The 25,305-nt window shown below is 42.8% G+C and overlaps 9 protein-coding genes across 9 annotated transcripts; 3 read left to right on the top strand and 6 right to left on the bottom strand.

Annotated features, from left to right (window-relative positions):
• Window positions 1–526: 526 nt before the first annotated feature.
• Window positions 527–2,157, bottom strand: SS1G_06996 (hypothetical protein; the record flags this gene model as incomplete). The annotated part of the gene is made up of 3 exons (XM_001591500.1): window positions 527–644; window positions 761–969; window positions 1,048–2,157. 3 exons carry the CDS (start codon window positions 2,155–2,157, stop codon window positions 527–529), a joined length of 1,437 nt encoding a protein of 478 aa, XP_001591550.1.
• A 395-nt stretch (window positions 2,158–2,552) lies between these two features.
• Window positions 2,553–2,923, top strand: SS1G_06995 (predicted protein; the record flags this gene model as incomplete). The annotated part of the gene is made up of 2 exons (XM_001591499.1): window positions 2,553–2,570; window positions 2,789–2,923. The coding sequence occupies 2 exons, from the start codon at window positions 2,553–2,555 to the stop codon at window positions 2,921–2,923; spliced, it is 153 nt and encodes a 50-aa protein (XP_001591549.1).
• Window positions 2,924–3,665: 742 nt separating this feature from the next.
• Window positions 3,666–3,806, bottom strand: SS1G_06994 (predicted protein; the record flags this gene model as incomplete). Its single annotated transcript, XM_001591498.1, has 1 exon — window positions 3,666–3,806. One exon carries the CDS (start codon window positions 3,804–3,806, stop codon window positions 3,666–3,668), a length of 141 nt encoding a protein of 46 aa, XP_001591548.1.
• A 2,550-nt stretch (window positions 3,807–6,356) lies between these two features.
• SS1G_06993 (hypothetical protein) lies at window positions 6,357–7,951 on the bottom strand (the record flags this gene model as incomplete). The annotated part of the gene is made up of 5 exons (XM_001591497.1): window positions 6,357–6,381; window positions 6,513–6,752; window positions 6,799–7,363; window positions 7,454–7,811; window positions 7,862–7,951. 5 exons carry the CDS (start codon window positions 7,949–7,951, stop codon window positions 6,357–6,359), a joined length of 1,278 nt encoding a protein of 425 aa, XP_001591547.1.
• Window positions 7,952–8,862: 911 nt separating this feature from the next.
• On the bottom strand, window positions 8,863–13,039 carry SS1G_06992 (hypothetical protein; the record flags this gene model as incomplete). Its single annotated transcript, XM_001591496.1, has 4 exons — window positions 8,863–12,600; window positions 12,649–12,701; window positions 12,762–12,872; window positions 13,006–13,039. 4 exons carry the CDS (start codon window positions 13,037–13,039, stop codon window positions 8,863–8,865), a joined length of 3,936 nt encoding a protein of 1,311 aa, XP_001591546.1.
• A 646-nt stretch (window positions 13,040–13,685) lies between these two features.
• SS1G_06991 (hypothetical protein) lies at window positions 13,686–16,280 on the top strand (the record flags this gene model as incomplete). The annotated part of the gene is made up of 3 exons (XM_001591495.1): window positions 13,686–14,851; window positions 15,272–15,448; window positions 15,500–16,280. The coding sequence occupies 3 exons, from the start codon at window positions 13,686–13,688 to the stop codon at window positions 16,278–16,280; spliced, it is 2,124 nt and encodes a 707-aa protein (XP_001591545.1).
• Window positions 16,281–16,593: 313 nt separating this feature from the next.
• On the bottom strand, window positions 16,594–17,006 carry SS1G_06990 (predicted protein; the record flags this gene model as incomplete). Its single annotated transcript, XM_001591494.1, has 2 exons — window positions 16,594–16,715; window positions 16,967–17,006. The coding sequence occupies 2 exons, from the start codon at window positions 17,004–17,006 to the stop codon at window positions 16,594–16,596; spliced, it is 162 nt and encodes a 53-aa protein (XP_001591544.1).
• Window positions 17,007–21,766: 4,760 nt separating this feature from the next.
• Window positions 21,767–22,162, bottom strand: SS1G_06989 (predicted protein; the record flags this gene model as incomplete). The annotated part of the gene is made up of 3 exons (XM_001591493.1): window positions 21,767–21,793; window positions 21,979–22,069; window positions 22,110–22,162. 3 exons carry the CDS (start codon window positions 22,160–22,162, stop codon window positions 21,767–21,769), a joined length of 171 nt encoding a protein of 56 aa, XP_001591543.1.
• Window positions 22,163–22,458: 296 nt separating this feature from the next.
• On the top strand, window positions 22,459–24,405 carry SS1G_06988 (hypothetical protein; the record flags this gene model as incomplete). Its single annotated transcript, XM_001591492.1, has 3 exons — window positions 22,459–23,019; window positions 23,074–23,295; window positions 23,344–24,405. The coding sequence occupies 3 exons, from the start codon at window positions 22,459–22,461 to the stop codon at window positions 24,403–24,405; spliced, it is 1,845 nt and encodes a 614-aa protein (XP_001591542.1).
• Window positions 24,406–25,305: the final 900 nt, after the last annotated feature.

Raw genomic sequence — 25,305 nt, 5'->3', positions numbered from 1 at the left:
ATATCAAGTAGAGCAAAAGCACCCCTCCCCAACAAGATTGCCAATTGCATTAAGTATAAAGATAAAGTAGGCAAATAGTATATATAGACACGGGAATGGAACAAGACTATTTATTCATTCATCCACTCACTTCAACCCCCTTATCCCTATGAACGTGAAGTGAAGGGATTTGGTTGGATTCGGCTTCACAAGAGTAGTTAGTAACCTTTTTGCTGGTATCAAAGATGGCTCCGGACGACACTGAAACTCCAAACTCCATCCATAAAAACAAAGTCGTAAAAGATTTCGGCTCCGGCTTCCCGTAATTCATCAAAAAGATCCCCTTCCCCACCCCCACCCCGCCGGTTCCCGCCCTTGTCCTGACCTGACCTGACCTGACCTCCCAATCCAATGAAAAAATAGATAGAAAAAAAGTACCCGCTTTATGACTACCATTGCCGTGTGTGTGTGTGTGCGTGAGAGAGAGAGAGAATGTCCGACCCGTATGTAGACAGCGTTTTACGATGAATATAAATCCTCCTATCACCTATCGACTACCTCCTCTACGCCGTCTTCCTCTACTAGGACCCTCTGGTCTTTGCGCGAGTACTTCTCTCAGTTGCGGATCATCTTTATCTTTATCTGTATGATGCACCCTGACGTGTCTATTGAGAAGATAAGAAGTTAGAAAAAGAACGTCAAAGCGTCGGGACTGGATGTGTTTATTCCAGAGTGAGGAAGTTCCTTTAGCTATAGTGTATGTGTAAATAAAACTACGTACCTTTGGAGATTATCCGGTCGAGGATACCTGTGTTCTCTTTCCGGACAGAAGGGACACACGTAGCCAGGGGAATCGTGAACGAGGCCATGTCTGATCATTTCATTTTTTCGTTTAAAACCCTTTCCGCCTTCGGCTCGAGGGCATCCCTTGACCGTGCAGTAGTGCGGTCGATTTGAGGAGTGTACATTTGCATGAGAATTAAGCAAGTACTACAGTTGTATTAATTAGCACTTGGGGTTGGGTTGTTTTTCTTTTTTCATGCGAGAATCTATCCAACTTTGCCGTACCTGTGTTTGAAAAGGAGCTGCAGTACAGCCAGCATAATTGCACTGATAACCGCCCACTTGTGGATTCGTAATACCATCAATACTCATACGATCTATTGCCACTGCGGCAGGAGTCGAGCCAGATTGATCTGTACTTGGAGTTTCAGTATTGCTACTGCTGCTATAATCCCCAGGAGCTACATTTTGGGGTCCATTTGATTGTGAAGCTCTCCGGGGATTGTTTGTCATAAATTGATATGGTTGTCTCCCCGGAGATACCATATCTCCACGGGGATCATTCGGAGATCTAGCTGGTGACGTTGCTCCAGGCCCAGGAGGGAATCGTGAAATTGTTCTTCCCGGAGAATGGGAGTATGATGTTTCATTTGGAGTGGTTATTGGTTCTGCAAAATTTCCCAAACTCCCAAATTGCTCACTTAGGGATGGTAATGTAATCTGTTGACTTCCATTGCCATTTGAGGCGCCTGACTGAGGAGCATGGCGCATAGGTGGCAGTTCACCGATGGCCGGGGTAGATTGAGTTTCCACTTTGATATTCACTTCTATCTTAGTCCTTGGATATGGATCAACAGGATGGTATGTATATTTGATTGCGGTTGTAGGGCTCCGCGCTTGTGCGTTTGCATTGGCATTTGCGAGTACCTTACAATCTGCGACAGCTTCACCAGTGGAGCCTACTGACTCGTTCAAATACTCTGGATACTTGCTATCCAATATATCAACCGCATCGGCTGCCATTTTCTTAAAATCGGCTGGCCCAGGGGATAGATTACGCCCGGGGACTTCCACGGCAGTGCCTCTGACGGGACTTTCATCGCCCTTGTCCTCGTCCTCGTCGGAAGGTAAAGCCTCATTCCCAGCCCTCTGCTCAATGTCTGGATGTTTTCCTTCTGCCATATGCCGAATCAACACGGCAGTACCGGGACAAGGCCAATTGTTTGATTGTTTGGCGCCTTTGCGACCGCCTGGCCCGGATCCAGGACTGATATCAGGTGGAAGATAAATCTCGGGGGGAGAAGGTCTGGTACTGACATTCAACGGCTTGAACAATGGACTTTTGGGCAGACCAACATCATCGGGATCAAAGTAGGTATCTGCGCTCTCGGTCATAATTCCATAGATGCACTAAACGTATCGCATACATTGGATTGTGGAGCCGATATTCATAGCATATGAGACAAGCAGATTGGCCTGAGAGCAGCAGATAACAGCGCGGGACAATTCGAATAGTATTGCATGAATAACTTGGCCAGCGAATGGACGATAAAGCTGTCGAGGATGAGGGTTTAGAATCGAATCGGTTATGACTTCTATTTCGTTACTGTGGAGAATAATTGACTTGCGATAATGATGCGCAGAGATTCTGACGGTTGCTTGGTTTCCAGTAATAGCTCGGAATTGAGAACAGAACTTGTAATGTTGCGTGCCGATGCCGATGCCGATAATAAAAGTACTTATTAGTAATATACACAGTCGAATTGTAAGTGATTCCAAGCAAGATCAAAATGGCTGCAGCTTGTGTTGTGAGTGAATGGTAGAAGTGAGGAGTGAGGTCTAGAAAGTGTAGATGATCCGAGGGATCTGCCCGCGAGGTACCTTGATTACTACAGTACCTACTTTACTAGATGACCGAGTAGTGATAATAATAATAATAATAATAATAATAAGCGTAATCGGGAGCTTCAGATAGAGAATATATATTTATATATATAATTTATAGTTTTCTTTAAAATTGAAATAGGGTTTATTAGTAATGGAATTGTACCGAGTATTCTTCAAAGATCCAAGGTTATTAAAAATAGAAGAGATGAGGTTGATGGAGAAGTCCCATGAATTACTAAGAGGTCGAGGTAGACGACAAGACAAGACAAGATAGGACAGACAAATAATGTGAGAGTAGCGGTAAAACTCCTTCCCCAGGAAAAAAAAAAAAGAGGGGAGATTCTTGACTAAAGGTTAGCTTTATTTGGCGTGGTGAGGAGGGAATCTTTCTTGGACGGAGATGTGTTGTGTGTGATGTGTGGGTGGATTATAGGCAGGTAGGGAAAGGGAAGGGATATTCCAGATATTCCACTGGGAATGGAATATGGATCGGGATATTCTGGGACAGGGTGTTGGTGTGCTTCTTGTTGGATTGAGACAAAATAGGCCGGACTAGTACAGTACAGCGTAAGTGCTGTACATTAGCAATACATATTACTGGGTCGGCATCTGCACGATGACCAGCAAAAGCATCAATCAGTTTCTACTTTTGCGGCATCTGTCAAAGGGTCGACCACATCTGCGGCCAGCGGAAGGCTCAACATCACATCCTGAGTGTGTTTATCTATCGTCTACCAGCCCCATTGGAATCATAGCTTGGGAAGGAGAGCCGAGCAGAGTGACAGAGGCATGACACGTGCATAGCCAAGTACCTACGGGGTAAATGTATATATATATATACATTTATGATGTCTTTCGCATTAGGTGTGTACATATCCCAGAATTGAAAGGCAAAGCTAGTGAGGCCCAGTCCGTTCATGATGAATATCAAGTTATAGATACCTCCCAGCCTGTAATGCCCTGGATGAGAAAACATTGGCAAAGTATTTTAGTCAATACATAATACATACTATACTTTACTCCATACAGTTGATCATGCTCGCTGTATCAACATAATGTACCTCACTCCAGTTAGGTGTGGTATTTGTGTGATGTTTCTGTGGTATTTGTGTGGTGTTTGTGTGGTGTTTGTGTGGCTTATCCTCATAGGTGGACATGGTAGGTAGCATCACTACTTTCGCCGCCAAAAAGCGCCGCATGGTAGATAATCTTAGCACTGTTACAGACTCGAGCATTTTGTTTCCGAAAAACGTTTTTATGAGTTTGTGCTTGATATCATCCCTCTCGAAGCTTGGATTCTCAAGTGAGCAATGAATAATATACTTCGTGATGATAACATGTTTCAATACTAATATGATGAATAGGTTTCTTTCATGGGAATGTTTTACTTCTTAGATGACCTAGGTATCTAGGTATGATTAGAAAGATACATTACTACCCTACTACTACGTGCAGCTGGGAATTAACGGCTGTTGTGAAGGAGAGAAAGGAGGCTGCACCGGTAGTTTCGCTTTATTGCACAAGGGGATCGATCATGGGTGGATGTTTATGCGAGTGAGGGGCCACAAATGAAAATACTTTATTTTTTCAAGGTTTGACTTGAGCCAAATCTTCAATAGGCACACACAGCAAGCATCAGGTGTAACTGTAATATAGAGACGAATAAGATGAATGAGATGAGTATTAATGTTATTCATAGTTGCATTGAGCATTCGAAACCACTTCCTACACTTTACTCAGCACATTATCTATCCCATCATATCGCCCCATCTCGTCTCATACCATACCGTTTTCTCATCACCTAACCTACTCATTCATCCGTTTTAAATGCCCGGGCTTAAATGCTTAAAGCTCAACTCCCGAAATCACCCAAACTCTATTCCACACCCATCCACCCATTCATTCATCCTCCGAACACATCTCCGCACCAACCTAATAATAAAAACCCTCCCTCCACTCTCCCAGCCAGTACCAGTTGCCAGCCACACAAACCCACAAAACACCACCAAAATAAAAATAACAAGAGTAAAAAAATCTAAATAAAAAAAAATCTATCAACCAACCCCGCACCACACCACACCCCCGACAATCCACCCAAACCCCTACCTTCAATTCAGCGTTGGCGTTGGCATTGGCGTTCACGTTCGCGTCCGCACTCCCACTCTCCAGCAAGCAAGCGGTCATTAGAGCGAGCGACCTCCATCCATAATCCATAATAATGCGGCTAAAACGAAAAGGCTCGCTCGGTCGGTCGAGCGAGCGAGCGAGCCTCACTTCACTACGGAGTACATGCATGCACGACCTATTAGCCTCAAGTATCCAATTAATCAATCAATCAATCCAATCAATCATTCAATCAATGCGCAGCAAATTAAATAAAGTGCAACGAGACGTCGGAATGAGGTATTTCCTATGCTCGCGGAAAGGAAAAGAAAGGAAAGGTAATAATAATGAATGGCAGTAGATAATAGGCAGTACTGTATTCGTATATACTTTATATCTACCTAGGTACTTAGTATTCGGGCCATTACCGATATTCAACCTGATTCGATTCGATGCGATTTGATTTGCTTTACAGAGTACCTACATACATGGAGATTAGATAGAGATATCGAGTTAAGGGGTTTATATGTATGTATGTATGTATGTAGTTATCATTCTCATTTGTGGTTTCGTATATATAAGATTCATTCAATGTATTGTATTATATTATAATGTAATGTAATCTTACGAAACAGATCTAATACAAGATCTTACATTCAAACAAACAAACAAAAGCTATCTAGGTATTCAAATTAATAATAAATGCAACGAGTAAATATATCAAACTACCTATTTATCTGCCTACCTACCTAACTATAGTAATTAACTCCCATTCTTCATTCTCCATTCTCCATTCTCAATTCCTAATCCCAAACTCAATTCAAAAAATCCACCCCTATCACATCACATCATACACATCACATCAACATCACATATCACCACCTACTATCATCCCTCTCATCCCATCCCATCCCATCCCAATACACAACAATCTAAAAACCTAAAAACCCAAAAATTTAAATCCAATCTGCCAACTTATTATTAATATAACACTCTCCTCTCCTCTCCTCTCCTCTTCTCTTCTCTCATCTCACCTCTTCCCTTCTATTAAAGAATTCCCATTGCCATTGAGGCAACATGACATGTAGCCGAGAACCGCCTAATCTGGTCAGCTGCGTTGCGGTGCAGCCGAGAAATACATGCATTGATTGAGGGGACACTGTGAGGCTAAGATTTTGGTTTGTGTTTGTGTTTGTCACGTTCCAATTCGTGCAAGACTGCAAGTATATATTTGTAATCTATGTAGGTATATATATATATAGGTAGGTACCTATAATTATATTTAAATAAAGTATATATTTAAATACTCCGTATATATATATCCCTTCAACACTTTGCAATTTGACCTTACAAGCTTACATGCATATGAACCCTGAACGCCATTTGCGCCTCCAACCAATGCTCCAACCAACCAACCAACAACCAACCGTGATTAGCCGATACTACCAAAACGCGTGCATATTTTTCATTGCAATTTATCAATATAGATTGAAGAGGATTAAAAAAATCTAGTCTCTTTGTTTCCCTTCATCTCTTGTTCTCCCCGAGCAAAATCCTCATTCGATCATCCTATACCCAGAGCCTCATTTTAGCTCTTAAAGCATTTACAAATGTTCAATGGGTTCTTCTCTAGATCAAAAAGTCAGTAATTGTCTTATCAAAGAAAACTTATGTGCACAACAAAGAAGATTCAGAATATCGAGCTTTGAGAAAGATTATAACACCAGAATGTGTGATATGTAAAAACTGGTTAAACTTACGGCAAGAGCTCATCAACATCACGTACAATGCATGATTTCATAGGAGGTCGGACAAGGTCGTTGAACAGGAAGGTACCGTAAACGAGTAATGCGAATCCAAGAACCTGCAACCACTTGAAGGTTTCCCAGCCCAAGAACAGTGATACGATCCAGATAAAAAGCGTACGACAAGTGTCGATGGTGGATCTCGATGTGGCACTAACTGTTCTCGTTACAGAAAGTCCAAAGAAATTGAAACCACTGAACGAGTTAGCTAGAAATAATAGGTAGATGCGAAGAGACTTACCCGATGCTGATCATAATAAGTACACTTGAAACCCGAATGGCTTTGTAATGTGTAACTTGTCTCCATCCTTCAACAAGATCAAAGTATCCATATCTTCCTGCTGCAGTTCTACCGACTGCAAGATGGAGAACGGCCATACCGATAACCGTGACCCCAAACCCAAAGAGGCCTTCCCATCCAACGACTTTAAGAGGTTCGAGGGCATAATTTTCTAGAATGTATTCCTCCAAGACAAACTGAGAAGCAGTAAAGATCTGGGCGCCAGCTATCAGAAATACACCAATTATGGCGCGTAGGGCTTCCGGCGTTCTAGCCTCCCTAGCTGCTAGTTTGAGTGCTTCATGGGCGAGCGCTATTGAGGATGGTGCAGCTTTGTCATCCTTGTAGAGGGCTCCGGCCATACCAACAATAGCGACTCCAAGGACAACGGTCACTAAAGCAAACCATTGAAATAAGTGAAGTCTTCTTTTCAGAAATACTACACTGAAGACCCCAACAAAGAGTACCAAAGCCCCTCGAGTCATTTGGTAAATCGAGGGCACTACAAACAAAAGACCGACGTTCACTAGGAATCAATGTTAGAAATATGATGACGATTTTCCGTGTGTTGCCTCCAATGCAACCGACCAAATCGCCTGGAATACGGGTTACTCACTCAAAGTCGTTCCACAGATATCACAGATAGCCGGCAAGGCCAACAGAAGCACTCTCCAACCCGTCAACGGTAGTCTGTCCTCCGCGTTCATTGCCAATGCCTTTGCAGTAGAGCTTGACATGATACTGGCACCATCATTATCCGCGGCCTCTTCTTCATATGTATCAACTGCTTCATAACCATCCACTTCGGGCTTTGGGTTCTTTGCGACATAACGATTGTAGAGAGAAAATGCACCGACGAAGAGCCAGCAACCCATCTCTCCGATAAACATTTGGGCCGTCTGTATCACTGGTTGTTCGAATAATGCTCGTTTCTTAGGATTTGGGTCGTCGCAATTCCGAACGCAGACATTGTCCTAGATGATTATTAGCAGATTGAAGTGATAGATGTGGATGATGTACTGACTTGATACTTGGTGAGGAGTGTATTGCACACGCCAGTCACCAACATCATGGCCACCAGGAACGGTATGAGGACCTTTGGATTGATAGCCATCTTGATGGTCAGTGATGGACAGAAGGGCGGATGAGTCTGTGTATCTAGGTTCTAGTAACCATCTATGTTAACCAAATAATAACTACTCAGAGAATGACATCCACAAAACTATCTCGCTCGTTTTGCAGTGAGGTTGTAATTAATGAGAATCGTAATTGAATCTGATGTATTTGCAGTTGTATAATGCGGTGGTTGACGTTTGTACTCTTTGTCGCGTTATCTATTGGGGTATTGATTAGGAGCAGTGGAGCCCAGGGAAGGGGAAAGCCCGGAGACCTGCAGGCAGGCGGTGACGGCCTTAGTTCAACCGGAACTTGTCGAAATCTCACACCTCCAGGGTTCACCGGGTTGTCATCACAAGACTCATTCATTTCCTTCCTGACTCAAGATCACTAAGGCTCAAGCTAGCTAAACAGAAGATCATCTAGTCACTGATGTATATGTCATATTCGTCATTAAAGTCGATAAATTTTGGGCTCAATTCTATATTATGTAAATCACATATAAATCATCACAATTTATGTACACTATCACATGTACGTGTATCTACATATACCTAGATACCATACTCATTTCAAGGAATCACTACATGCGAAAAACATTCGGTCGGTCAACGTCTATTTACTGAAGGAGAGAAGATGTCTTTTTTTGTTCCGTGATGCGTCTTAAATCATGATCTGCGAATGTACAGCCGCCCATAAACCCTCTCATCCCAGGGGCAGTGTCGTTTATACATCGTACCTGGGTCGTAAAACGTAGACACGTAAGTGCTAACAGGCCAATTCCGCAGCCAAATAAAGGAAAGTGGCGATTGAGAATTGAGTGTTGATACATTGGTTGATGAAGTAAATCGTGATAACTCTTACGCCGCCCAATGCTAATCTTTAAATTTTGTACTCCGACCCCATGCCTTATTTGCCAGCAGCGGCAGCGGCACCACCTCGTCTTTTTGGATTGCTACGTCCAGGTCGTTTCTTGTTTTTGTTAGCTTGATCGCTTCCCTCGATGAACTTGAGGAGCTCATCAATGCTTCGTGAATCGAGTCCTCTAGATGAGCGAGAGTCTCGGCCAGCTGCAGCCTCGGCGGTTTGACCAACTTGGGGCTGAAGTTGAGTCTGCCCGAGGGTGACACGAGGAGAGACTCGAATACCGGCCCGGTTTCTTCGAGCTTGAACATCCTTGGCGTGTTTAGCAATCGACACAGCATTTTGGGTGAGTTGCTCAAGCCATTTCTCCGCTTCCTTGGTGTTCTTGTCTTCCGCACCTAATTCTGTAAGGAAGATATTGTACGACTCACGCATACGATTTACAGCAGACTTGGAGTCTTGATCCAATGCCAAAGCCTGAGCCAATTGGAAAAGTAGAGTTGCAGCATTGATGGAGTGCTTTCCGTACACCTCCTCGCAAATTTTCAATGATGCCTCGAACCACGTGCGAGAATCATGGTATTCCTTCAAATGTTGCAGCATGACAGCCGCATTATTAATTGTGGTGATAGAGTCAGGATGGTTTGGACCATAGACAACCTTCCATAAATCTAAAGCGTGCTTGATGTAAGTAAGAGCCAACTTCGTCTCTCCACTTGCATGTGCAATGAGTCCAAGATTGAGATAGTTCAAAAGTGTCTCAGCATTATCAACGCCCAATGTTCTCTCGGAAACAATAACAGCCTTGCGGGCAAGTTCCATAGCAGCCTCCTTCTCGTCGAGTTGGTAATAGAGCATTGATAAGGAGTTGTACACTCTTGCCACCTCAGGGTGAAGAATGCCATAAATTTGTTCATGCAAGGACAAAGATTCTAACAAGAGCTCCTGTCCTAGCTTCTTTTGGTCTTGAAGAAGAGAGATACGTCCAGCTTCCAAAGCTTCTTCTGCAAGCGAACTCCTTGGAGATGCCTCTTTGATGACTGGTACAGTGTTGAGGATATCATCTGGGTTGAAGGTGACGGGAGATGAAGCATTGACCGACGTAATAGATGCAGGAGAACCTTCACGAGCGTTCTTCTTCTTCTTTTTGCCATTGGTGCTCTTTCCAGTAGGGGCCGCATCCTTTGTAGCCTCGCCATTAGTCGTTGGTGGAGCCGCTGCAGCTTCAGTTTGCGATTGTTTTGTGAAATGGTAAGGTTTCATCTCCAATTGAATACCAAGCTTCAGAGAGACTTCGCGGAGAAGTTGCAAATGTTTGATAGCCGCGGTCCAAGTTGAGTCGAGTGTGTAACGGAAGCGACGTAAAATCTGAGCCTCAATATCACGTTTGAGACTTTCGGGCGAGACTTCTTTGAATTTCAAATCCGCATCAGGGTAAAGTGCAGCCATGGCCTCATCCACGTCTGGTTTTGGAGTTGCGTTCAAGTCTGTGCCGAGCAAGCAATTGAGGAGATGAGCAATACAAGAGCTTGTCAAAGGAATGGGAAGATAACGGAGATAGTTTCCAGCGACATGCTTGAATGCTCTTGACACCATCTCCTGGACTGCTAAGATGCGTAGAGATTCGAGTCTCTTTCCATCCGCAAGAGTTGCAACTTGGCCAAGATATCGGATGTTAATACCACGTTTATGAAGGAGTCTGCTCAAAGATTGACCATCCATTGGGAATCCAACATCACCTTCCTTGAGATCATTGACAAGTTCGGGTAACACAGTCTTGCGAAGGAATTCACAGACTAGTCGCACTTGCTGTTCATCCTCAGCAAACTCGGCCTTTTCCTCATCGGTCTGTGGCTGTTGACCACTAAAAGCATCCGGATTCAATGCAAACTTGAAATCACCAATATCAATTCTTTCTTGATCGGCTGCAGGCTTGCTAGGTTCGGCGTCTTTGTCGGACTCGTCTGCTTTTTTGGCTAATTCGCCGTTCTCGGTTGGCTCATCGCTTTTAGATGCTTCAGATGCCTCAGCTACAGCTCCAGGTTCCTTCTCTTCGGCAGTAGGCTCAATTGTCTTCTGCGCTTGGCGCTTACGTTCCAGTTCACCGTTTACCCATTCACGCATCTTGACCTTCCAGTAAGCTTCGACTAGCTCAGGTCTGATGACTGTCATGCGATGTGGATATGCAGATTCACTTGCTACATCGGCTTCCTTGGGGCTATCAAGTGCGGTACCAACTTCCTCCATCCAAGTAATATCCAATGGTGTAACCCTGTACAAGTCAAGAACGTATTTTCTTCCGTCAGTCCCTAGAAGACCCTTGGTTTCGATACTTCCTTCGAGGTCATGACGCTTTCCATCTTTGTCCCAAACAGCATGCTTTTTTACTTTCAAAGCCTTGGACAGCTTCTCAAAAACAGACACAAACTTCTCATCTGATGCGACTATGTCCTTGCCATCCACAGCGCCATAATCAATTTGGTTCTCGCCTGGGTCACGTTGTTTGAAGATCCCTGGCACGATACTTTGTCCAACGATACGCTTTCCAAGGTAGTCAACAACAACGGTCCCTGGTGTGAAAAGGCCGTCAATATCCAATTGGTTAACCATGCGAACTCCCATTACATCTTTGCCTACCGCTGCTCTGGCGGCCTCATCGCCACCCTCTGAGGCAAAGGTGCCCACCCCGTCTGCTCCAAAGGAGAAGAAAACGTTATTGTAAACGAAAATTTGAGCGTCTTTGCCTTCAGTTGGGTTGAGAGGGGCTATTTCACCTCTAGCAACTAGGATCGCACCACGAGCAGCGGCATCGTTATAATCGGCGAATAACTTCGAGGTTAATCGCTCCCGGAAGACACGATCCTGGACCGTTTCCTTTGGAAGCTCTCTAGTAGACTGAAATTCTTCGTTCCAATCTCGCAAGGTTTCGCTATTCTCGATACCAGCAATGAGATAATTTTCTTGAGTGCGCGTGATATCCGCTTGGTGCGCAACAAGGGGTGCCGAGGCTGATGGCACAATCCATGGGTTCGAGGGAGTTGCGTTCGTGATTTGGAATGTAGCCAAAGGTTCCTTGGTATTGTTGTACTCTTGAAGACGCTTGAAAGAGTCTTCAAATGATGGAGATAAGTCACCAAGAAGTGCTAAAAGTGAGTGCGCGGAATGGGCTTTTGGAGCAGATTTTGGGGATGGATCGAATTTGCCCGTTGAAGATTTATTTACGTAAAAGCCAGATACGTGAGATGTGATTTGGAACTGCTCCCCCTCGTTTGTAGTAACCTGTAGATAGAGCAAATGTCCCTTCTGCCTAAGATGGTAGGGCGGAGGGTTCCAAGGTGAGACCGAAATTGACTTGATAGTTTTTGGCCCTGGCTCTTGTGCTTTTGGAAGGAGCGTTGAGAGAGTGCCGGAAGCTTGGAAATCAAATCCAACCATTGGATGTGAAGGGGCCGTGCTTGTTCCATTTTGTGTTGATTCTGCTGATGTAACTGAATCAAGCAGTGACACTCCTGAGATAATACCATTCAAGGTATCGGTACGATCGCCGGCCGCACCAATCAGCTCCCGAACTCTAACGATGTGTATCCTCGCTTCCTTCTCTGTATATGGATCTTCGACCAAATGGATTTCTGAATCTGCTGTTAATCCAGGGACCTCGGAAATCTGAACGAAGTCGTTTATCCTCTCCCCTTTATGCTCGAGATGGAAACATGAGTACTGGAAGGTTCCGGGAAGCTCGATTATTGATTGACGGACATCGTGTATAGCTTCTTGAGAAGAAACCTAGCTATTTGAGCATGAAGCCAATAAGTGTGGTGAGGGGTCACTCACGATGATGGGAATTTTATGGGGCTCGCGGGGAAGGACCACGGTCAATTGAAAGACTGCGTTCTCACATTAGCATAAAAACTATATCAATTTCTTAAACTGCCAACTCATCCTACCTTCGCCACCTGCTTCCCCACTATCTTCCTCCTCATGGTCAACGCCATTAGCTAAGGCAGTTTCTTCAGTGGCAAGCTTTTGCGAGCTACCTGAAACATCCGAAGGGTTTTCTAAATACAGTGAATGTCAGTAAATGACTAATAGTAGGGCACACATTGAGTTGAAAAGATCAATTGAAGAATTTTTGGTGTAAACATGAATTTTGAAGTGCCCAAAAAGTTTTGAGTTGGTCGAGGTGCTTACCGGAAGTTGGAATAACCTCATTCGTTGCAGCCATTTTGTACCGTAAAGCTTTCTAAAGTATAATACAATGATGACGAGAGGAGAAGATGCAAGTATTCCAAACACAAAAAATGCAGGAATTCAAGAAGCACTTCGTTGAGGTTGTTGTACAGATCTGAAGTGGTAGAGAGAAAGAAAAAAACCCCTCCTGTGCGTATGGATGGGTAGGATATGTAGTGAAGAATAAAATTATTCGATTTTCTATTTTCTATTTTCTCCAAATCCAATGAGGAAAGTACAAAATTTAGATTGAGCAGACGGAAAAACCCGGCCCGTATGGACGATGCATATGACATTGCCTAAATATGACAATCCTTGTTGACATCACCATCTTGATTGTTTACTTTCAATTTCTCAAAAACATCAACAAACAACATAACATAATTCGCATACCTTTCTATTGCACGCAACTCTTAATTTCCTTTGCTTTTCTTTCTATAAATTATTGCTCTGTATTCTACCAATATCAGAACAACTCAAACAGGCTTCCATTCCTTAACTTATTTGCTATGATAGTTGCTATTCTGTTTACGGATGTTGCGCAGAAATTGGTTGATGCGTTAAACTCAAAATAAGCAGTTTGTTCAAATTTATTCTGAGAAAATTCCAAATACTGATGACTTGAAGTTTAGATGAATATCATGGAGCATGGGGGGTTAAAAACCGTCTCGGGGAGTTTCACTCCAGTGCGACGCAAAGAATCAACATTGAATGATGGGAGGTTTGGTCCGGATGCTGAGAGAGAATGGACTGCAGCTCGGTGTAATCGATTGTTACGACCTTTGACCTCTCGAATTGCAATTTTACATAAGGCTAAACAGGACTCTCTTAACTGCATGAAAGTTCAATCTAAAAAGGGCAAATTGGTTTCTGATCCAAACATTGACACATCAAGCCAGGAAATTACCAATAATAATGCAGACTGGGTTGGGCGGAAGAGAGTTAAAAGGAAATACTCTGGAAGGACGGGTACCAAAAGATCGGAGCAACCCATTGTCAATACGGAACCTTTTGCCAGAGTAGCCTCGAATGGCAGAGGCTCATCAGTCCCTGGAGAAATTGTGGTTCCAACGCCATTACTCAACCGGGCTTGGAGAAAATCCGCCTCACCATATCGCCCAATACCCTACAAAGGAACTGCTCCCGGGCATTGCCAACAAATGAGCACAGCTTCAGTTTCTGACAGGCAAATTAAAGCTCGAGTTTTGGGGGCCAGCAAGACGCACACTATAGGATCCCAAGCATTGTGCAAAATTCGCAATACGATGAGTCCTGCTCGCTTCAACATCTATGAAGGTATTTATAATGGTCTCGAAGCATTACTTAGGGCAACCCATCCTATTGTACCAAAGGGTCATGAAAAGGGACCTAAGTCATTACTATCCCTGTGTCTCGCAACAGTACCAAAATACATTACCATGGAGGAAGAGTTATTATATAGTGAGATTCAAAGAGTAGGGTCCTATTCGGCCATCGAGAAGAGGGATATATCTACAGAAGTATATGATGACCTCGAGTTGTTTGGTTCATGTGGTCGTGGTTGGAAACATCTTCAAAGTGTAGTCCGACCGCATGGTGTTCAAATAATTCGCGATGCAATTTTGGAAGATCTTTTGGAATTCAACTTCTGTGAAATACTCGTCGATCTTTGTATATATTCAGGGCATCACGACGAAGCAGAACTAATACTATCAAGTCTACTTTCAGCATACAAGTTTCCTGCTCCAACCAAATGTTTTTCAGATCATGTCTCACATGGGCCACTATCAAAAATTCGAAAATTCGTCCAAGTGACGAATCGTACCTGGTATGAATATCGACAGATCTCCATATTAATTAAAAATGGAACTCTTCCGCTTCCATGGGTAGCAACTGCAGCGTTTACTCCAATTTGGAATGGTTTGATGCAGGACCTATTGTTGGATCATGCGAGAGCAGATGCTGCGATGTTAATGAACACCATCCTGCCGTGTCTTGTGGAATATTTGTCATCATCTGATTTCTCGTCGGATGCGGACCTCTATAAGATGTGCAGATCTACATTATTAACCGTGCTAACAACAATCTCATCTATCATCCTGCTCGGCAGAGATGAGCAAAGATTTGAAGCCGCACACGAGTGGAAAATGTCTGAATCCACGTCCGGGAATGAAATTGTAGGAAGCCAGCCGATGGCAGCCGACAGTCCTTTAGCGTCTCTAACAGTACATAAGATAAAGGAGTCTAGTCGTACCACCACGATTAGCGACACACATTTAAAGCTTCTGAAGGACTGCGTGAGACTCATAAGGCGCAATGCTAAGGAGACAGATTTACAAAGTACCATTTTACTTTTGGCATGTTTAGTGACGAGGTCTAATGCAGAGGATACGTCAGACCTCATCATCGATCCTTTGTGTCAAATGTATGTAGACGATACAGATGATGAAAATCTAAGTGCTGGAATTCCTTCTAGGCTTGCCCATAAGACTTTGTACAATGAGGCTGTGAGCTTCTTATCTTCTGTGGCTCGTTGCTGTGGTAAAGGGGCCTCTACCTCTGGTTTTGAATATCTCCAAGACATACATCGGAAGCTAAAGATGGTTATTGCGGGTAGAGGCTCAAAGACGAGGGCTATTTGGCATGGAATTATCGTGGATAGCGCATTTGCTTTCGCGCAAGCAACACCGGGCCAAAAATATCTTGACTACGCGGATTCTTTGGATGGCGAACTTCATGCTGAAAGCTCGAAAAGACCTGGCAAGGGGAGGAAAGAGGCTTACCATGAACCAGCAGCTTTCCGGTGGGAAGAGGGTATAAGCTCTTGGGTAACAGCAACGCCTGCTAGCAATAACAGCAAGTTTAAGAGCATACCTATCAACTTTCAGAGTGACGAGGTCGATTTTGAATCACCTTCGGTCCGCTCACAACGGCCTGTGCAATTAAATCGAGGGGTTAAGAGGCAATGCGATGTCAATAAACATGATCATTCGGGTGAGCCAGAGATGCAACTACCGTCAAGGCCTCAAAAGAGAACACGCCGACAGAAGGCTGCTGCTTTTTATGTCTGGCATTGTGAAAGCAGTGATGATGAGCTCAACTCCAGCTATGAATCTTCTGAAAATACCCATGTTTTGAAAAATCTTCAAAACGCAGAAACCCGACGTCGATCGAAGCTTCAGACAAAAACCCAAAAAGCGAGCCTAACCATCAATTGCAAAGAAGAGTCACTCAGCGAAGATGAACTGGGCATATGAGAAGGAAGTACACCTGCTATATCTTTTTACAACGAAATTGGGTACTTATGTCTTGTGAAACTATGACGTTTCATTTGAAATCTACGGATTTAAATCACGGCAGGTCTGGCGAAACGGTTACTCTACCATTTTAGAAGTATAAATAAAATTCTGTGGGAGGTGTAACCATAAGTTTCAATGGTCAGGAGCTGTGGCATAGACGACGTTCATGATCTATCTATAATGGGACGATCATAGACATTCAGATTACCAGGATAGGATTATCATTATTGAAAACGATGGAGAGACCTCAATAATCTTGGAGATGCGACGATTAGTGTATAGTGAATTTCTGCGAAGGAGGCATAGAATAATAGACGGACGTCTGAGGTAGGCTTGCAATTGGTGCTTGTGGATGTAGACGGTGGGCATCTTGAAGCTTGCCAATCAAGAAAGCTATCATATTGGAGTATATAATGCTTTACTGTATGCGTCACGGAACAAAGCATAGCTAGGAAAGCTCTTGTATAGTGTAGTGTAGTGTAGTATAGTGTTGGAGGTTGAATCTCCTCGCGGCTATTTACGCCCCGGATAGTGGGTATATTAGTGTTGAATGTATGGAGTACATATGAACGTTTTCTCGCAGAATGGAATACATATTTAAAATGAAATGAGGTTGATCAAGGTGACTGACTGACTTCTCCTACCGTATGTCTGTCTGTGAGCTCGTGAAGCTAATAATGACATATTTACTAGGTAGGTACTTCCCACCTCGTCAACTTTAAGTGGAATCTCGATGGGAATTATAACTCCTCTATTAATTTTTTTTTGGCACAGTTATTAGTTAGAAAGTCCTCGACGATATCGTATAATTGGTGTATGATTCTCTCCCATTCTCCAGCTGTTTTTGTATATATTTTTGTGAGATATTTAACATTTTCTAATATATCATACATAAGGTTACATTATCATACATTACAGCCCAAGCTCGAACATACCTCGCAGGCACTTTGGAATATATTATATGCTAGTAGGTGTATACATATATATATCTAACGTCTCCATTGGAGTACCAGTTAGAATTGCTCCGCGTCATATGGTGGGTATATGCTTTATTCTTGTGTACAAACGTATGTATTAGTATTATGTAGGTGGATGGATGCTAGAGGATGAGCTTGGGGTCAGGGTTTTATTTGCAGTTTGGACTGAGAGGGGTAGAGAGGTCGAGAGAAGTTTTGTTTTGTGTATGATGTATTGATGATGGATGAGTGAATGATGTATTGGGGACAAAAGACGAGATCTGGTGGGTTTTAGAGAGTGAGAAAGAGATCTGGCGAAAGGGGTGGCGAAGGGGTGGGAGTTTTCTAGCTGCGGGAAGGGGGATATTGGAGGAAGGGAAGAGGAAGGCCAGAATCGGGGGAGTTGTTCTACAGGAATAGAGCGGGATGGAAAAGCTACGGAATGGAAACAGCAAAGGGAATTCGAAGGAAGATAGATTTTGTGTAGACTCTGGAGGGTGTATGTGCACGTTGATTTGAGCTGTAACAAGAGGAAGTAGAGCAGAAATTCGAGGATTTGGGCTTATTTTGGTTATGGATCGAGACCAATGATTAAAGAATTTGGAGATATGTATATACCTAGTAGGTAATTCCAAGATCCTACTATATAGATAGAAATATAAAAGAAATATTATCATTATACTTGTAAGGTTAATGCTATATAACCGTGACAATATCACACGCCACTCGCAAACTCAAATCCATCCTCGTCGCCGTGCATTTCATACTTTCCTAAGCCCCGACCCATAAATTTGGAGCGTCTTTGGGAGGCTTAGCTTTCGAGCGTGTTTCTCTGCGCGAGAAGGATATTGAGTACTCTATTTATATTAGGTTTCAATATGAAATGGGTTACCCAGTCGATAACGATGTGGACAAGCAAAAATTCATTTGGTGAATTATCTTGATTCCTTGAAAAGTTGGGTGTATGCTTAGGTTAGGAGGCTGTACGATAAATAAGAATTCTGGGAAAGTTTAGATGAAAAGCTCTGGAATTGTTACGTTTTCTTGGACTGTGTCATATTGCGTGCTTATTTCTGTCATGAAATTGTTGTTTGAGAAATAGTAGAACTTGGTAACTTCATGTTCGTATCGGAACATTTTTGTTTTTGCTTCTGGTGTTTGGTAACCTTACACTAGGAGTACCGAATAGATGATCTCATAAGGATTGCTGCAGATAATGGATAAGAATTGGTTTATATGGAATAGGAGTACAGTAGATGCAGCAGGTTAGAGGTCTAATACAGGTGAGGCTTATGGGACGAAAGGATCATGGTGATGCTGCGCTACACGTAGCAATTAATCACTTGTGTTGTCTGATAATTAGTGAGTTCGTCTGATTTTCTCCAAGGGGCCATAGGAAGAGGCGATCAGGATTAGTAATTTCGTATGTGGTGATGGTAGGTTGGAGGAAGAAACATTTTCATGTGTGATTGTGAATTTAAAGAATAGAATGCATATGGCAGCGGTAGTCTTCCGTATTTGAGTATTAATATATGCGTGAATAGATGATGTGATTTGAGGGAACTGGCAGTAGATGGAATGATCGGATAATAGATTGAAAGCTAAAACTATAGAGTACTTAGAGTGCTAGGGAGTTGTTGGTACCAACACTATGGGTGATAGACCGACCGCTTTACAGCGTGACAGCGTGATGATCATGACCATATCATCAATAAAATTCTAGCTTCTAAATTCTAGATTCTAGATGCTCTTCTACCGATGAAATACCGATAAAGGATCATCCCATGATGGACCATAAATGACCAGCATTGCGACAACCAGAATCCTAGAGGATGGTCTTGACGCTGGGAGGAAGAGATGTAGTGATTAATCAAAGTGACTCTGACTGCAAGGAACCATTCGGAGTATTTTAATCTAAATTGTTAATCCACCTACATTAGGGCCAGTATACGCTAATGTATAGTCTTATCGTTCTTACATGCATCTAACTAAGTTTTAATAAAGCTGGGACACTTCATATATGCTCTTCCATCGCAAAATGAATTATCCAGTGGATTCACTTACTCAAAGGAGATTCTTTGTTCTTCTCGAACGTCTATCTATTCCTAGGTAGGTATTATAATATATAAATTCAAGGGACGAAAAATATAATTTTCCTATTATAGAGTAAGGTTTTTGAGATCAATAGAAAATTATTGTTACGACGGGCTACACAACTACCATTACATGACCAAGGCACGTGATTACAAGTGATCAGTAGTGATCATAGAAGCATGAAGGTCTATATAATCAAGATGGATTTCCTTTGTATAGAGCTTCGTGCTCAAGATCAATAATTTAGTATACTCTACTATTAGTTACGAATAGCTTATTATTATTGTCATTACTTTAAGTCCCTACTTGACGCCTAGTTATAAACCTACCTCGAGAGCCTAGAGCACTTCCACGTGATCTAGACGGCAAACCTCGTAACATGACCTTACACAGGGAATAGTGGGAAGCTGATAGGGCAGAACTGAGGCTATATTGGTCTTGTATATAAATCACTCATTATCTAAGTTCTACGGAAGTGCGAAGCTCTCCTACAGAGAGCTTCTCAATCTAGTCCTAATAGGACTAGTGCCCTGTGCACGTGCTACGCAGGAACCATTCACTTTAACATTAGTTTCTATTTCTTTTTTTAAAAATCTTAAAAATTATACAAATAATAATCTACCAGTAGAAAAGAACGATATAACAACATTAGGGGCCTGTCCCTGCATGAACAAATACCCTCGCTACATCCCTTCACTTTCGGTTCCGAGCATCTACCAACTCCTAAGCATGTCATTCCCATCCCATTCGCTTCTGCACACAGACTCCATTTTACGAATTTCTGAAACGACGACTGCATCGCAAATTTCCACATGTAGAAAATCTGCCTGATTACACGATAAACCCCAATCTACCAGATTTTTTTGAGTCATCTATTGATTTATTGCTTGTATACTAGCTTATTTTTCGATTTTGCTGAATGGTCGTCAGGAAGCTGAAGACCTGATATTTGTGGTTCGTTTACTAGGTGTGGTGAGGTGAGGTGTGGTTGTGGGCAACCAATATGTACACCCTCTGAGCCACAGATAAAGGGGTCTAGATAAATACAACCTCGTTGTCTGCCCTTGCAAGTCTCAAATTCGAGAATATACTCCGTACAAAAATTCACCAGGAATAGCTAACGTATCATCCTATCCCATCCCATCCCGTCGCATCACGCTCCATCCTATCAAAATCAACCCCAAAAAACCATCCTACCTTATTCATCTAATAATCAATCTAAACCTGCATCTCACAAATCCAGACCACAACCACAACATTCTGTGTACATTCTGTGTATCGTGAGGAACCCCAACATATGTAGATGCCGAGAAAACCTACCTACCTCTATCAAATAACTCTCATCATCATCTATAGTATATACAATCTAGACATGAGACCAGACATCGGGTCTTCAACCACCCATCACCGGTAAGAAACCAAAACCAAGTTACCCTGCCTCGAGCACTGTAAATAGGTACGTAACCTAGTAGCCCCATACCCAGACCCATTTTAGCATCGCGATACGATAAGATGAGACGATGTGACATTCTATGACAAGTGCGGGCTATAAGGCGAACCATAATCCTTGCTCTTTATAGGTATTTGTTACTACAGTATGCACCCCTCCACTCCATAGGTGCGTATCATCATCATCATCATTATTCAAACTCAAGACCGCATTCAAACTTCTCCCCTCCTCTCCCCACCCATCCATCCATCAATCCATCATCCAAACCTCCCAAGCGTGCGCTACACCTAGCAAACCCACAACACCACTCCCAACAGCGCGCCAAGGCCTATCAAATAAATCTCTGTCCGTACATACCTGTACATGCGTGCCTGCCTATACATTCGAATCTGTACCTTGCAGCCAGCCCAGCAAGCAAGCGGTAGCCCAAACAAGAGCACACAAGCCCTTGACCAAGTACCCAGGCCATCCCATCCAATCCCCTCGCAAACACCACATTTACCCCTGTACAAACACAACGGTACGTAATCCAAGGGGGCGGCATCATCCACGTTCATTTTCCTCGTCTTGAAATTGTTTATGAGAGGGAGGGGAGAGAGGTAAGGAAGGTTTTGAGAGAAGGTTTAATTTTTTAGTATTTTATTTTATTTTATTTTGATTTTTTGAATGAATAGATAAATAATTCGGTGTTAATTCTGACTTAAGGGTATACGTTGTAAATGAAGGGGAAAGAGTAAGTAAGTGAATGAATGAATGAATGAATAATCGAAAATTCAATCAGGAATACAATTTCGAATCTAAAAAGAATATCATTCATTTTTACTTTCATTTCCATTCTCACAATCATCTAGAATTAAAATTTATTCTCCCGTCATCAATTTCAATTGCAACTTCTAGTGTCTCATACAACTATTCCTACGGCTTCCGAATATCCTATATCCCATCTATCTATCTACTTGTACAACAGTAACCTACTGTATATGAAGCGCCTAGTCTAATAAATAAATAAATAAATAATAAAATTATTTTCTTCTTTCCCCGCACAGTGCATAATAAACACACACACACACACACACACACATCCACTATCAAAAAGAAGAGATTTGGGAATCGGGATCCATTCATTCAGGAACAGGTACACATCTAACTAACATACATGATACATTCCGACGTTCAGCGCCAAGATCCAAACACGAAATATCCCACCCACCTCCACAAATTCAAACTTTAGCCATTTTTCTTTTATTCTCACCTTTTTTTATTAAACCTTTTTTTGCTAAAACCAACCTTCGAAGACCTTTTTCTTCCCGCGACGTCTGGACAACGCCTTTCTTGGACATTTTTTTGGTTCATTTACATTCCTTAACCTACCCTTCTTTCCATTTCGATCCCCTAGACAACTATTACTGTGTTTCGCTGGTCATACACGGAATTATCTCTCGCTCATTCACTTATCCAATATCCAACGACGCAAGACGTCCATTTACAAACGAAATAAGCCACGACAACCAATTTTATATCTCGTGCTGGCCCGGGTTGAATATTGAATCTCCTATCAACCATTACTTACTTATCAGGTCGATCATTCATACTCGAAATATAACATCTAGACCTTTCTCTCATCTTCCACAACAACATGTTTTCCTCTTCGATATTTGTGGCTGCTCTCGCCATGGCTAAGATGGTGGCTGGTGAGGCAGCATCTGGAAGCTATACTTCAACCACACCAACTACGCCCGAGGCAAAAGCTTCTGCTGCTGCCGCCACGGCTCTTAAAGCCAAAGCGGCCATGTTCAACCAGGATTTTCATGATTACATCTTTATTGTTCTTGCTTCCTTGATCGCGGCTATGGTAGTTTGGAGAGTCGGGATTGAGTCGGTCAAATATGTGCGAACTTTGGCATCACTCAACAACGAGACTCAGAGATACTTTGCTATTCCTTCCTTTGGCTTTGCAAGATTCAAGAAGCATGTCCTTTATGCTCCTATCCTGGGAAAAAGGCATAATAGGGAAATTCAAATAGGAAGAGCCGTCAACGTTGGTACGCTTCCAACCAGATTTCAATTTGCCTTCCTCTTGGCCTATTTCGGAACAAACATTGCGTTCTGTGCTGTTAGCATTACCTGGGATCAAACGTATACTTCAGTCGCGCAGCAGCTTAGGAATAGAACCGGTATTCTCGCCGTTATTAACATGGTAGGTTGAAGAACGAGGAGTCCATATGTTCGTCACGTGCTGACCATCTATTAGATTCCTCTCTTCATCATGGCGGCGCGAAACAATCCTCTGATTAACTGGCTTAACATGTCTTTCGATACATTCAATCTCTTGCACAGATGGACTGGACGTATCGTAACTCTTCAGGTTATCGCACATGTTGCCGCTTGGGCTGCTTCCAAAGTTCACACTTCCGGTTGGTCCGCAGTCTGGTCATCGATCGCGAAAAGCCCTTTCCTAACTTATGGCGCCATCGTAAGTTCTTCCTTTGCAAATCATTGGGGATTGTGCTAAAATTGGCAGGCCACGATCGCTTCTATTGTAATCATGATACAGGCTAGCTCGCCTGTTCGCCATGCCGCATATGAAATTTTCAAATACCTTCACATTGCGCTAGTCATCATTTTCATCATCGGTATCTACTATCACTTGAAGTTAGAGGATCTTCCACAACTAAAACTTCTCTGGGGAGCCATTATCCTTTGGATTACAGAACGTGTATACAGAATAGTTACAGTTGCGTACCGAAACTTCGGAAAGGGTACATCCAAAACATTGGTGGAAGCCCTTCCAGGAAATGCTGTTCGAGTTACCGTTGATATGGCACGACCATGGAAGTTCAAGCCTGGACAACATGCCTATCTTTACATGCCATCGATTGGACTATTCCAATCTCATCCTTTCTCGGTCGCTTGGTCAGAAGAGGCAGAAGATTTATCAGATGAAAAGATAGCAATGAACCGCCAAGATATCTTAGCTATGCAAAAGACAACCATGTCCTTCGTCATTCGAGCCCGAACTGGATTTACAGAAAAGCTTTACAAGAAAGCGGAGGCTTCTCCCGATGGAAAACTCTATACCAAGTGCTGGGCTGAAGGCCCTTATGGAGGAATGCATATGATGCATTCTTATGGAACAGTTATGTTATTCGCAGGAGGTGTTGGTATCACTCACCAAGTTCCACATGTACGTGACCTCGTTGCTGGTTATGCCAATGGAACCGTGGCCGCACGAAAGATTGTTCTAGTTTGGACTATACAATCACCAGAGCATCTCGAGTGGATTAGACCATGGATGACTTCAATTCTCGCTATGGAGAAACGTCGTGAAGTCCTTCGAATCATGTTATTCATCAGTCGACCAAGATCTACTAAGGAGATTCACAGTCCATCTGCAACTGTACAGATGTTCCCAGGTAGACCCAATATTGACACCTTGATGGAGACTGAAATAGAGAACCAAGTGGGTGCCATGGGCGTCACGGTCTGTGGTAGTGGAGCACTCAGTGATGATGTTCGAAGCGCGGTTCGTAAACATCAATATTCTGGAAATATTGATTTCATTGAAGAAGCATTCTCGTGGTAAGCCCAAAGAGATAGTTTGCGTTTTGTGATAATATTGTTCCCGTATGGAAATGATAATCTCATACACAATGACGGGATTTGGAGGCATTCATTGTGTATTTTAGGAGTTGACGGAACAACCATGTGTGGAATGACGGATATGATCTGGCTGGATATCAGGCTCATGGTCCTGGCTCGGGTATGTAGGTAGCTGGAAAGCACATATGATGAACGAATCATAGATTCATGTGCCACCACGATTTATGTTGTGATATGCTATGAAATTGTTCATATAGAAGTTTTATAGAGATTAGCCTTGGATTGTTCCCACAACATGGAAATTTACCTTGTTATTTGTACCCTCTTCAGTTGTGCTTTTCACTGCGAATTCTAGAATGACATCAAAATCCATACTGAGTCTGGCTGATCGTCGCTCGTGGAATAGAGCACAGCGAGAAAGCTCGAATGATCGAATAATCCAAGGTTAAGTGAATGGGAAAGTGATAGAAGAAAGATCCGAAATTTTCAATTAGAGACGTAGGTACCTAGGTATTCTTTGGTCTTACCATCTATTGTCCGAAATTACTCTTAGGAGCCAATTAACCGTCAAGAAGTCATTGCTGATTCATTAAAGGACATTAACCGCCTCCTCCAGTAGGTATTTCTCTCTATTTTGCTTCCGGGGTGGACTCAAAGGTCATTTGATTAAGTCATCACTTCCTTACTCCTCACGCTAAGATACCGTCTAGGTAACGCTAATAGGATAAGGGCGATAAGGAGCGATAAAGGCACCTGCAGTCAACATCAACTTCAACAACCGCCTGCCATCCATCGGATCTTTGAACACCTTACATGCATACGTGATACCTAGTACTCTTCTTCTCCTGAACCCAACATCTAAGCTCGGGAAACATAGTGTGCA

Source organism: Sclerotinia sclerotiorum, genomic scaffold (assembly GCF_000146945.2).
Source record: "Sclerotinia sclerotiorum 1980 UF-70 scaffold_9 genomic scaffold, whole genome shotgun sequence".
NCBI lineage: Eukaryota > Fungi > Ascomycota > Leotiomycetes > Helotiales > Sclerotiniaceae > Sclerotinia > Sclerotinia sclerotiorum.
This window is presented reverse-complemented; position numbering and strand designations above follow the sequence as displayed.